The sequence below is a fragment of the Cyclopterus lumpus genome, chromosome 17 (genome assembly GCF_009769545.1).
Source record: "Cyclopterus lumpus isolate fCycLum1 chromosome 17, fCycLum1.pri, whole genome shotgun sequence".
In the NCBI taxonomy this organism is placed as follows: Eukaryota; Metazoa; Chordata; class Actinopteri; order Perciformes; family Cyclopteridae; genus Cyclopterus; species Cyclopterus lumpus.
In genome coordinates, this window is record NC_046982.1 from 672,006 (window position 1) to 685,802 (window position 13,797).

The following is a 13,797-nucleotide window of genomic DNA, read 5'->3' on the forward strand; positions in this document are numbered from 1 at the left end:
CGCTCTTAGTCTGGGCTCTCCCCCGAGACCTGTTTGCCTTGGGAGACCCTACCAGGGGCTGATGCCCCGGACAACATAGCTCCCAGGATCACTGAGCCATTTAAACTCCTCCACCACGTTAAGGTGGCGATTCATAGGAGGAGGGTTCATAACATTAATATCATATATATGTACACTACCGTTCAGAAGTTTGGAGTCAGACAATTTCGTGTTTTCCATGAAAACTCAAACTTTTATTTATCAAATGAGTTGCAAAATTAATAGAAAATATAGTCAAGACATTGACAAGGTTAGCAATAATGATTTATATTTGAAATATTAATTTTGTTCTTCAAACTTTGCTTTCATCAAAGAATGCTCCATTTGCAGCAGTTTTATAGCTTCTCTCACTAGCATAACTGTTTTCAGTTGTGCTAACATAATTGCACAAGGGTTTTCTAATCATCATTAGTCTTCTAAGAACACAATGAACCATTAGAACACTGGAGTGATAGTTGCTGGAAATGGGCCTCTATACACCTCTGTAGATAGTTCATTAAAAACCAGACCTAGAATAGTCATTTTCCACATTAACAATGTATAGAGTGTATTTCTGATTGATTTAATGTTATCTTCATTGAAGAAAACAGTGCTTTTATTTGAAAAATAAGGACATTTCTAAGTGACCCCAAACTTTTGAAGGGTAGTGTATATTTATACATAACATCACCCGTAGGCTCACACAGCTCGGTGACTTTCACCGACTATACGTCTAGATAAGTGGATGAAAATCCTCTTTATTCGCATCCATTCATCTGTGCATTGACTTTCATGAATCTACTCGCAACACTTTTGGTGTGAACGCGGCTAATTTTAAGTGCCTCATTCTTTAAATGTGCCTGCTGGCAGTCGGCTTAATGTTATGCATAATCCAATGAGTTCTAAAATAACTATCTCAACTCTTTCAGAACAAGTAGATAATATATATGTGTATATTCATGTATGTGGAGATGACCATATATAACTTTTATTGTATTTCACGGACATGGCCAGGGAACGTAATGAACACACCCATGAGTTCCACCAAAACCACGGCATACAGCGGCTTTCCTAATGTTCTGCATCGCAGACACTGTACAACAATGTACCACAATGTACAACAATGTACCACACTGTACCACAATTTACCACAATGTACCACACTGTACAACAATGTACCACAATGTACGACAATGTACCACACTGTACCACACTGTACAACAATGTACCACAATGTACAACAATGTACCACACTGTACCACAATTTACCACAATGTACAACAATGTACCACACTGTACCACACTGTACAACAATGTACCGCAATGTACGACAATGTACCACACTGTACCACACTGTACAACAATGTACCACACTGTACAACAATGTACCACAATGTACAACATTGTACCACAATGTACCTCAATGTACAACATTGTACCTCAATGTACAACAATGTACAACAATATACCACAATGTACCTCAATATACAACATTGTACCACACTGTACAACAATGTACCACAATGTACAACAATGTACAACAATGTACAACACTGTACAACATTGTACCTCAATGTACAACAATGTACCACACTGTACAACAATGTACCTCAATGTACCACACTGTACAACAATGTACCTCAATGTACCACACTGTACCACACTGTACAACATTGTACCTCAATGTACAACAATGTACCACACTGTACAACAATGTACAACATTGTACAACACTGTACCACACTGTACCACAATGTACGACAATGTACCACACTGTACAACACTGTACAACATTGTACCACACTGTACAACATTGTACCTCAATGTACCACACTGTACAACATTGTACCACACTGTACAACAATGTACCACAATGTACAACACTGTACAACATTCTACCACACTGTACCTCAATGTACAACAATGTACCACACTGTACAACAATGTACCACACTGTACAACATTGTACCTCAATGTACAACAATGTACCACACTGTACCACAAGTCTCTGCATACAGTCTGTGAGACAGTCAATGCTGTGGCGTGTGGTGTTCAATGTAGGCTCCAGAAGGTCTGTAATAATTGATTCCTCGTGGGCAGAATCGATGGCACTCGTACAGGAAGTCATCATGACATCATAAGAACTCTCTCCCTATAAAACGTTAATCTAACTAATATCGCTCCTTCATCAATGAGGAAGTGAGCTGCCACTTTCTTCAGGGGGCGTGGCCAGTTTATCCAGCTAGACTGAATGAGACTGCGCTGGAGCAGGCTCAAATTTGTTGATGTGTTGCCATGGTGATTTTTCCAAACTTGCTTCGAGGAACCGAAAACTGAGTTGTGTAATCTCATCCGGAAAATGATCCCATTAACCACGTTAGCCAGGTAGAGAAATAGGGCCCTGCCTGGCTATATAAGGGCATTCACTTAATGATGCAAAGTCATCAAAACAACAACAACAACAATTGGCTCTGTGTTCAAGATGTCTCGGCTCTACCTAGAGACATGGTCAGTTTTTTTTACAATACTTACTCTAAATTATCCATCCATCCATTTTCAATACCGCTTATCCTCATTAGGGTCGCGGGGGCGCTGGAGCCTATCCCAGCTGACATAGGGCGAAGGCAGGGGACACCCTGGACAGGCCGCCAGTCCATCGAGGGCAACACTCTAAATTATTAATAAAATAATCAAAAAGATAGTAAATGGACTAGTGAATGATAATAAAAAAATCAATTTCGAGTCATCTCACTGTAAGATTCAAATATCTCTGCTGTCCAACAGGGATTTCAACTATTTCACACATAGTTCATTCATTCATTCATTCATTGCTTCTGAGTGTGTGTGAGTGTGTGTGTCTTTGACTCCCACTTCTGAGTCCCGGGTGGTCCAAATGTTTGCATATTTTCAGCGATGTTCTTCCTATTACCAGTGTAGCTTGTTTTCATCACCAACATTGATTTTCATGATAAAAATATTTAATTCCTTTAGATCCCACGATCACAGCATTAAAAAAAAATTTTTTTTAAAGGACATATTGATTCAGTGATTAACTCAATTCAATTAAATTCAGTTTATTTTGTACATCCCAATATCACAAATTACAAATTTGCCTCAGAGGGCTTTACAATCTGTACACATACGACATCCCTGACCTTTGACCTCACATCGGATCAGGAAAAACTCCCCAAAAATAACCTTTGACAGGGAAAAAAGGGAAGAAACCTTCAGGAGAGCAACAGAGGAGGATCCCTCTCCCCGGATGGACAGATGAATAGATGTCATGTGTACAGAATGAACAGAGTTACAGAGTTACATAAACACATTACATGAATATGACAATGTATGAATGGAACTCCAATCCATGAAACAGAAGGAGGTAGAGAGGAGGGGGGGGGGGGGGCAACGCGGGAGGCCGGCTCACCAGCATCAGACACCTCCAGGTCCAATGGACCCTATGAGACGTGAAGTTACAACGACTCCGGGGAGGAAGCAGAGTTAATAAGGTGCAATGGAGAGATGTAAATTCATCCATAAGGAGAGAGAGAAGAGGAGATAGGTGCTCAGTGTATCCTAAAACATCCCCCAGCAGCCTATAAGCCTATAGCAGCATATCAAGGGGCTGGACCAGGGCAAACCTGATTCAGCCCTAACTATAAGCACTATTAAAGAGGAAAGTCTTAAGTCTATTCTTGAATGAGGTGACTGTGTCTGCCTCCCGGACTGAAAGTGGAAGCTGGTTCCATAAAAGAGGAGCTTGATAACTGAAGGCTCTGGCTCCCATCCTACTTTTTAGGACTCTAGGAACCACAAGTAGCCCCGCATTTAGTGAGCGCAGCTCTCTAGTGGGGCAATATGGTACTACAAGCTCCTTAAGATATGATGGTGCATCACCAATCAAGGCTTTGTAGGTGAGGAGAAGAATTTTAAATGTGAGTCTTGATTTTACAGGGAGCCAGTGCAGAGCAGCTAATACAGGAGTCATGTGATCTCTTTTCTTAGTTTTTGTGAGTACACGAGCTGCAGCATTCTGGATCAACTGGAGGGACTTAAGAGACTTATTAGAGCAGCCTGATAATAAGGAGTTGCAGTAATCTAGTCTAGAAGTAACAAACGCGTGAACCAGCTTTTCTGCATTTTTTTGGGACAAGATTTGCCTGATTAGTATATCAATAGTTCTGTCTTCTGAAATGAACACACATTTCTTTCTTGTATTGTAGACACTGAACCACAAAAATTCCCTCATGTTATTTCCCAATTTCAGTTAAATCTTTGGACCTATAACTACCAAATATTAATTAATTTGCAGATTTTAACTTAAAAAATGCCACAGTTGTTTTTTATGTGTTTTACTACGTACTTGAATATGTCAATTATTAGCATCAACTATTTGATGCATTACATCAACCACTGCAGAGCTCCACAATACAGCAGCAATGTCCCGAGTGGGAACCAGGAAAATAGCATATATTTGCCTCATTTTGCCTTTGAAAATGACTCATAAAATAGTAAATTCTATAATCTTGAAGCCAGGTCTCTAGATTGAACACCTGATATAATATAATGTGTTTAATGCTGTAATGGCTATGGAATCAAACATTGTGTTGTTAATGTTTGAATGGAGGCATTTTTGTCCTTAAGGATCTCAGTGTATTTTGTCTACAATGTTTATTGTAGACTTGTTACAGGACTTTAGGTAAAACTATAAGAATGTCTCTAGTGATGCATAAGGGGTTAACTCTCAAGCCATATGCAGAGGATGTTTCTGATTGTGTTACATTATAGTGAACATACAGGAGTGTCTCTACAAGTCTGAATGCTTGAATGGCAGGTGGTCCAGCGGTCAGTGTGTCACAGAGATGGCCGCTGGTTTCTGAAGCTGCTGCAGGCCGAGACCGACCGCATGGAGGGCTGGTGTCGACAGATGGAGCTCGACCAACGGGACAATGACCTGCCTGAAGATGGTATGACTTAGTGCGTGTTGGTCATCATGTCGAGGATCCAAGGATGTACGTCGCTACATAGGAGAGACCTCATTTAATTTGCCCTAGAATCTGATAATACTACATTATTCTACACGGGTAGAAAACCAAATTTAAAGTGAAATTAATTAGGAAGAAGTAAGCAGGAAGCATTGAGCAGTGGTCCCCTTGTGACCTTCACATGAAAAAATGTCTCGTTACAGAGTACATGTCTGCGTTCCAACACCTATATCAAAATGTCTTTTTACATTTCTGAACCCAATAACGTTTTCGTGGAGGCCACCGACACAGAGTTTCAAAATTAGCTTTGAAAAAAATGATGAAGTCTTAAGTGACAGTTCACACCGAAATCCAAACTCCATACTCTTACCTGTAGTGCTAATTATCGATCTCGATTGTTTTGGTGTGAGTTGCAGAATGCTGGAGACCTCGATCGGAGAGATGTCTGCCTTCTCTCTAGTTCCATGTTGGCACTATTTCCTTTCTACCAAACTACACCAGCCAACCGTATCACTGCACACGCTTCCTTCTGCGCAGTGATACGGTTGGCGGGGGAAGTCCGGGAGGAAGAAAATAGTGCCTAAAATCACAGCACAACAAGTCTGTTCAGCATCTTGAGTTTTTCAAATATAATTGTTGTCACTTTGAGCACCACAAGCAGCGTATCATCTGGTTCCATTATATGGAAGAGAAGACAGACATATCTACTGCCGATATCCCCAACACTCTGCAGCTCACACCAAAAATAGGAGGTGCTCCCACAATAAAAGACGGCTCAACTTTTTTGTCACTTGCCTAGTCAAAAACAAATAATTTCACCAAAGGAATCCTTAGTTCACGTAAACACGTTGAGAACGGTCCATTTTCTGGAGCACACACGGACGGACTGGAGGTTCGTCTCGTTCTAAACTCTGTCTTTGCTCGCAGTCCTCGGGAAGATGCGGAGTGCTGTTGGAAGTGCTCAGCTGCTGATTTCCCAGAAGTTCCAACAGTTCAGGGAGCTGTGTGAGGAGAATCTGGTGAGTCCGAGACACTCACACTGAGAACATGCAGCCAGACACTTACACTAATGTGACACCTCTCACTTTTTGTGTGATACACTTTTGTGATTTACAAACACATGTTCTCGGTTTCTTGAATTACTTTTCATGTCCTTTACCTGCTTTCTCCTCCAAGTTGTCTCTTGTCACTCCGTTTTTTTTCCTTAACCTTATTATCTTCACAATGACCTCATACCTATTTATGCTTCTGACATTCCATTTTCCATAGGAACTAAATCTCTCTAAATATATATAAGCTCTTCAGCTATATAAATGTTTTGAGCAATAGGAACTACACCTAACGCACATTTAATAAAGCATATCTCACCATGACCTCTGACCAGTAATTAAATAGATATTCATCTTTTAAAATATATTTTGTATTCTTTTTCGGGACACATTACGGGGCACTTTGGTCTTCTCTATAAATTGACTGTAAGATGACCTGTAGTGTAAAATGGTTTGTATCCCTTTTTTTTCCTGCTTGATTCTTCCCCTCCTTCTCCCTCCTCCTTCTCCACCTTCTCCACTGTCATAGAACCCCAACGCCCACCCTCGTCCCGTGGCCTCAGACCTGGCTGGTTTTTGGGATATGCTCCAGCTGTCGATCGAGAACATAAGCCTCAAGTTTGATGAGCTTCACCAGCTCAGAGCCAACAACTGGAGACCCCTGGATCCCCCTGAACGAAAGGTACCCTTTTACACTGTGAGATTTGGTGTCTTAACCCCTTTTCAGACATACACTTGTTTACGTTAATCTGATTCCAATTGAAAGTAACATGACAAATCTGAACAAGCACCCAGGAAACCTTTATGTCAGTCGCTTTACTATCCCAATTCAACAACGAGTCACGTAAGAATGAAAAGACTGCATTGTCAAAAACACTTTGAGGGAAAATGTATTTTCTCCCGAAGGAGGTCGGGATGGATGAAAGGCTCAAACACAGAGCTGTCACCCAGGAGAAACTAAAAGTCAACGATGACTCATGTTGCTCAAACCTAAATGCTAAATGGACTGTACTTGTAGAGATCTTTTCTAGTCTTCTAAAAACTCAACGAGCTTTAACACTACATGTCATCAATCACACCCATTCATACACTGATGGAACAACCCACATTTTTCAATTTGGGGTTAAGTGTCTTACCCAAGGACACATGGACGAGCGGACCCGGGGATCGACCTGCTAATTTTATTATTGAAGGATAACCCGCTCCTCCAATTTCGCAACATATGCACTTACCAAACCGCAATGTTTTATAAGAACAGCAAACGCTCTTGATCCTCTTATCATCACATTTTATTTCACCTCTCTCCCTCTCTCGGTTCTCTCTCTCTCTCACACTAGGTGCTAAATATTGTGGAGCATTGTGGCTCTAATGTCTGAATGAAGTCATTAGGGACATTAAGGTGAACAACACCTTTGTTGAATGACATAAAGCCACCACATAGATGAAGCCAACGGTGTTACATATTACTGCTTTTAGACCAAAGAGCCATGGGGAAATCTTTAGTTGTGGTTAACTTTTATCTTTTAACTACTTCAGATTTAGAGCTTTTGCGATAAAACATTAAAAAAAACACCTGATGTCACACGTTTCAGACTGCTGCTCTCACTCGTGTCTCCAAAAACCCCCAATCAGAATCCAGCTTGAGATGAAAGAACACACTGACCTGGTGCCACATTGTAATCACACAAAGACTGTACAGTTCAATGAGCTTGCTCTTTGTTGTTTTTGCAAAACCTGCGATGATGCGAGTTGATGACGTGTCTGCTTCCCTATTACATTTTCATTGTTGATGGTTGGTTACCAGACATGTGTTGCACTCTGTAGCAAGCCTCTTATTAGAGATCCGAGTGTAATATGACCTGAACCTATAAGACAGTTATTATACTGTTTACATTTATATATATATATATATATATATATATATATATATATATATATATATATATATATATATGAATATGCCCACTTTACAAGCTCCAGTTGTTTTATCTGCAAGCTCTTTATTTATTTATAGTTATAGTGTGTAGACACCTGTGCTTCCTGGATGGATCTGTGCTTCCTGGATGGATCTGTGCTTCCTGGATGGATGCCGTCCATGTTTGTTTGACATGCAGGTGGTAAGGCCCAGTGTTAAAGAGAAACGTTGGTATTTTCCAACCTGGAAGTTGGTCCATCATTGAGCGAGAGCTCTGCACCCGTTAAACAGGCTGCATTGTAATCCTTTAAAGCAATTCAACTATGACATTGAAGATCTTTTAGATAACACTAAGCTACCTTTTCTGTCCTCCAACACCACCACTCCTCTCTCCACGTCTCACTCCACTGTTGTCTTCCGGCAACAAGTAACATCTTGCGAGATTTCAGAACGGGAATTACCTGCTTTCTCTCTAATGTCCACCAGGGGGTGACTCCTCTGGTTGTATAGAAGTCAATGCTTCATGTCTTAAAGCTGCATTCTCTCTAGTGACCACCAGTGGGCGACTCCTCTGGTTGTATAAAAGTCTATGCTTCATGTGTTAAAGCTGCATTCTCTCTACTGACCACCAGGGGGCGACTCCTCTGGTTGTATAGAAGTCTATCCTTCATGTCTTAAAGCTGCATTCTCTCTTCTGACTACCAGGGGGCGACTCCTCTGGTTGTATAGAAGTCTATGCTTCATGTGTTAAAGCTGCATTCTCTCTCCTGACCACCAGGGGGCGACTCCTCTGGTTGTATAGAAGTCTATGCTTCATGTGTTAAAGCTGCATTCTCTCTCCTGACCACCAGGGGGCGACTCCTCTGGTTGTATAGAAGTCTATGCTTCATGTGTTAAAACATGCATTCTCTCTACTGACCACCAGGGGGTGACTCCTCTGGTTGCATAGAAGTCTATATAAATGACTCTACTTCTCTTGATTTATTCCCTCAGTAAACATTGTAAACATTAGTTTATGGTCTCAATCTCTAGTTTCAAGTCTTCTTCAATACATCATGATGTTCATTTAGTAAATTATGGTCATTTAGCGCAGCAGTCGCCAACCCCTTGTCGGTTGGTACCGGGTCGCACAGAACGAGTGAATGACTTTTTTCTTTTTTTTTATCAAAGTCGTAAAAAGGTTTTATTTTGAAAAAGGACCGGATACATCCGTCTGTGCATCTCGCGTGAGTTTAGTTGCCGGACAAGTTGTGTTTACTCGCGTGCTGCGTTCACACCAAACGCGCGAGTAGATCCCATGCAAAGTGAGTGGATCCCATGCAAAGTCAGTGGATCCCATGCAAAGTGAGTGGATCCCATGCAAAGTGAGTAGATCCCATGCAAAGTGAGTGGATCCCATGCAAAGTCAGTGGATCCCATGCAAAGTGAGTGGATCCCATGCAAAGTGAGTTGATCCCATGCAAAGTCAGTGGATCCCATGCAAAGTGAGTGGATCCCATGCAAAGTCAGTGGATCCCATGTAAAGTCAGTGGATCCCATGCAAAGTGAGTGGATCCCATGCAAAGTGAGTGGATCCCATGCAAAGTCAGTGGATACCATGCAAAGTGAGTAGATCCCATGCAAAGTCAGTGGATCCCATGCAAAGTGAGTGGATCCCATGCAAAGTCAGTGGATCCCATGCAAAGTGAGTAGATCCCATGCAAAGTGAGTTGATCCCATGCAAAGTCAGTGGATCCCATGCAAAGTCAGTGGATCCCATTCAGTGCACAGACACGTTAGATGCCAAAAGGGGGCGTGGCTTGTCTCCATGGCTTTTCTCTGTTAAAACAGTTTTAACTTCCGCCATCCACCTTGAAAGAAATAACCACTATTTCTACTTTATACTTGTTCTGGAAATACCACAAATGTTGGAACATCAGACCCCCTCGTATTTGGGTTCATAACATCATCCGTCGCCACAGCTCAGTGAATTTCACCGTCTTCTCCAGGAACTGCATCTGGATGACTGCCGCTTCCAGCGCTACTTCAGGCTAACCTGTAGTTGTATTAAAGAGCTCGGGGCGTCCGCAAACTGCTACGATGAGAGTGTCATTTTTTTCTGATTCAACAATGGCAGGGCAGTGACGGGCGGAGCATCTCAATGCTGATATTATTACGTCATATTTATTACGTCATATTTGTCGCCCACACTGTGAAGGCCGGTCTGTGAAAATATTGTCTGACACGAAACCGGTCCGTGGCTCAAAAAAGGTTGGGGACCCATCCTACTTTTTAGGACTCTAGGAACCACAAGTAGCCCCGCATTTAGTGAGCGCAGCTCTCTAGTGGGGCAATATGGTACTACAAGCTCCTTAAGATATGATGGTGCATCATCAATCAAGGCTTTGTAGGTGAGGAGAAGAATTTTAAATGTGATTTTTGATTTTACAGGGAGCCAGTGCAGAGCAGCTAATACAGGAGTCATGTGATCTCTTTTCTTAGTTTTTGTGAGTACACGAGCTGCAGCATTCTGGATCAACTGGAGGGATTTAAGAGACTTATTAGAGCAGCCTGATAATAAGGAGTTGTAGTAATCTAGTCTGGAAGTAACAAACGCGTGAACCAGCTTTTCTGCATCTTTTTGGGACAAGATGTGCCTGATTTTTGAAATGTTACGTAGATGATAAAATGCAGTCCTTGAGATTTGCTTAACGTGGGAGTTAAAGGACAAGTCTGGGTCAAAGATAACTAGAGATTCTTTACAGTGGTGTTGGATGCCAGGGCAATGCCATCTACAGAAACCACATCACCAGATAATTGATCTCTGAGGTGTTCAGGGCCAGTAAAATAACTTCAGTTTTGTCTGAGTTTAACATCAGGAAGTTGCATGTCATCCATGTTTTTATGTCTTTAAGACATTCTTGAATTTTAGCGAGCTGGTTGGTCTCCTCTGGTTTGATCGATAGATATAATTGAGTATCATCTGCATATCAATGAAAGTTTATGGAGTGTTTCCTGATAATGTTGCCCAAAGGAAGCATATATAAGGTAAATAAAATTGGTCCAAGCACAGAACCTTGTGGAACTCCGTGATTAACGTTGGTGGTCATTGAGGCTTCATCGTTTACAAATACAAATTGAGATCGATCTGATAAATAGGATTTAAACCAACTTAGTGCGGTACCTGAAATGCCAATCGACTGATCCAGTCTCTGTAATAGGATGTCATGATCAATGGTGTCGAACGGAAGCACTAAGGTCTAACAAGACCAGTTCAGAGATGAGTCCTTTATCAGCACTAAGGTCTAACAAGACCAGTACAGAGATGAGTCCTTTATCAGCACTAAGGTCTAACAAGACCAGTTCAGAGATGAGTCCTTTATCAGCACTAAGGTCTAACAAGACCAGTACAGAGATGAGTCCTTTATCAGCACTAAGGTCTAACAAGACCAGTACAGAGATGAGTCCTTTATCAGCACTAAGGTCTAACAAGACCAGTACAGAGATGAGTCCTTTATCAGCACTAAGGTCTAACAAGACCAGTACAGAGATGAGTCCTTTATCAGCACTAAGGTCTAACAAGACCAGTACAGAGATGAGTCCTTTATCAGCACTAAGGTCTAACATGACCAGTACAGAGATGAGTCCTTTATCAGCACTAAGGTCTAACAAGACCAGTACAGAGATGAGTCCTTTATCAGCACTAAGGTCTAACATGACCAGTACAGAGATGAGTCCTTTATCAGCACTAAGGTCTAACTACTTAGTGCTCCAATTGCACTGAAGGATTACATTGCAGCCCGTTTCACAGCGTTCTCGCTCAACACTAGAACAACTTCAAAAGTTGTTGTCCACACAAAAACCTGGAAAAGACGGTCCAGGTTGCAAAAAGTTGTCAAGTTGCTATTCAAAGTAGTGACAGCAGTCCGCAGTCCTTCTGAATTACAAAATGGTATATTTATGTTGCAAAAGAACAAGCAACTAAAATGTAACTTAGGCTTGCTTTAAAACATCTCGGTGGAATAACCATCTCTAATAACCATCTCTAATAACCATCTCTAATAACCATCTCTACATACATTCCCACGACAGACGCAGAGAAAGCCTTGTTGTTAATCTTGCGGTGCATGGTTGTCTGCCTTGGTCTTTGTGCGGATACAGGTACTCTGCATATCTTCAAGTGTATCTGTAAATCTCTTCCAGCTGTCGTCTGCCTGCTCCGTTTCTCTTTCAGCACTGTCTGTGGTGGCGTTGCATCATTGTGAATACTGACTGCTGGCTTCCTCATCTGCTCTCATTGTCTTTTTCTTTCTTTGTGCTTTTTTGTGTGTCGACAGTGAAGGCGCTCGCAAACAGCCACGCATCTATCAGCATAACTGCAATGCCAACAACACCACAGGGCCTTGACACCTCTGGGCCTCCGTAGCTCCATCATGTCTGTCTTTTCCATCCATCTGCCCATGCTTCCTCCTGCCCCTCCTCCCCTCTGCCGTCTCACCGTGTCTGGCTTTATCATGTGTGTGTTGGACAGGAGAGAGTGTGGCTAAGATTCTTGGATCAAATTAGAGATGTGCATAACACTGAAACACCAACAAAGACAACAACAGGGATTTAGGAGGCAAATTAAACTAAATGTGTCAGTACACCAGTAAAACAGTTTGCTACTGACAAAATACATTTGCTCATGTTGAGTTTCAGTAGAAAGACACAAGAAATTCTGTGTTCTGCTTAATAGAGAAATTGGTCCCATGTTCAGCTAATGAAAACATAAAATAGGTGCAGAAAAAAGACCTTTGCAAACAATGCAGTATATTTATGTTTTATTATACTAGAATACCTACCTTGCATGCATATGTAAGATGACACACTCGTTTGGATTGCAGCCGTCCCCATGCAGATGGATTATTGTACAGCAAAGTTAATATAAAAGCAGGAAAGTAACACGTGTGTGAGGCAGCGCGTGCAGGGAAGGAGTAAAGATTCCAGAGTAGCTGCACTGATGGTGATGAAATGAAACAGACCAAAGTTATACAGAGCCTCTGATTCATCTCACCTCTTCTTTACTTCCACACACGTACACATGCAGAGGCTTCTACAAGCCACTAAAGATGCATTAGAGATGGCAGCTACACTGTGCATCACACACACACACACACACACACACACGTCTGTCTTTTTCCTGAAATGTTTTGCCCCTCCCTCCCCTCCTCTCCCCACCAGGAGAGGAGGCTCCCACCACCGGTGCCAAAAAAGCCACCCAAGGGCCCCCACCACCACCCCCCTCTGGCCAGAGATCGCTCGCTGGAGAGCTCAGAGAAGCAGCGGCAGGAGGCCAGGAGGCGCCTCATGGCCGCCAAGAGGGCGGCGTCCGTGCGGCAAAACTCGGCCACGGAGAGCGCCGACAGCATCGAGATTTACATCCCCGAGGCTCAGACGAGGCTCTGAAGACACTCCTGGCAGCACGCACAGTGTTGTCACCCAGTACACGGGAACACAGCGGTGTACGGTCGTGCTCACCAAGGTGTAGGGGTGTAACCAAATACCAATACGTTTAGCTTTTGGACTGGTTTTCTTCTAGGTCATAACTCATCAACACGTCACACACTTGTCACGGTCAGCTGAATTCACCCTTTACAGCGGTGTCTCCATCTCCAATATTAAGAAGGCGCTCCATATTGTCTCATAATCATCAGTTCCAGACTTTTTATTTATATTTAAGCATTTTAGTTCTGCAGTGAAGAATCAGGGCTGACTGATGTTCCACAGGTGTTATGTTTACTTCATAATCAGATATCAATGAATATTAAGGAAACTGAGAAGCATCTTAAATGTGTCAAAAGCTGTCTCACTTTTA

General features: G+C 42.1%; 1 protein-coding gene across 1 annotated transcript in view; it reads left to right on the forward strand.

Annotated features, from left to right (window-relative positions):
• The window catches only part of LOC117746568 (disks large-associated protein 1-like), a 98,342-nt gene extending 84,954 nt beyond the window's left edge, over window positions 1-13,388 (forward strand). The window contains exons 15-18 of the mRNA XM_034555794.1: window positions 4,850-4,982; window positions 5,928-6,019; window positions 6,579-6,731; window positions 13,164-13,388. Of these exons, the coding sequence (XP_034411685.1) occupies window positions 4,850-4,982; window positions 5,928-6,019; window positions 6,579-6,731; window positions 13,164-13,388 (603 nt within the window). The remainder of the gene's footprint in view (window positions 1-4,849; window positions 4,983-5,927; window positions 6,020-6,578; window positions 6,732-13,163) is intronic.
• The last annotated feature ends 409 nt before the right edge of the window (window positions 13,389-13,797 follow it).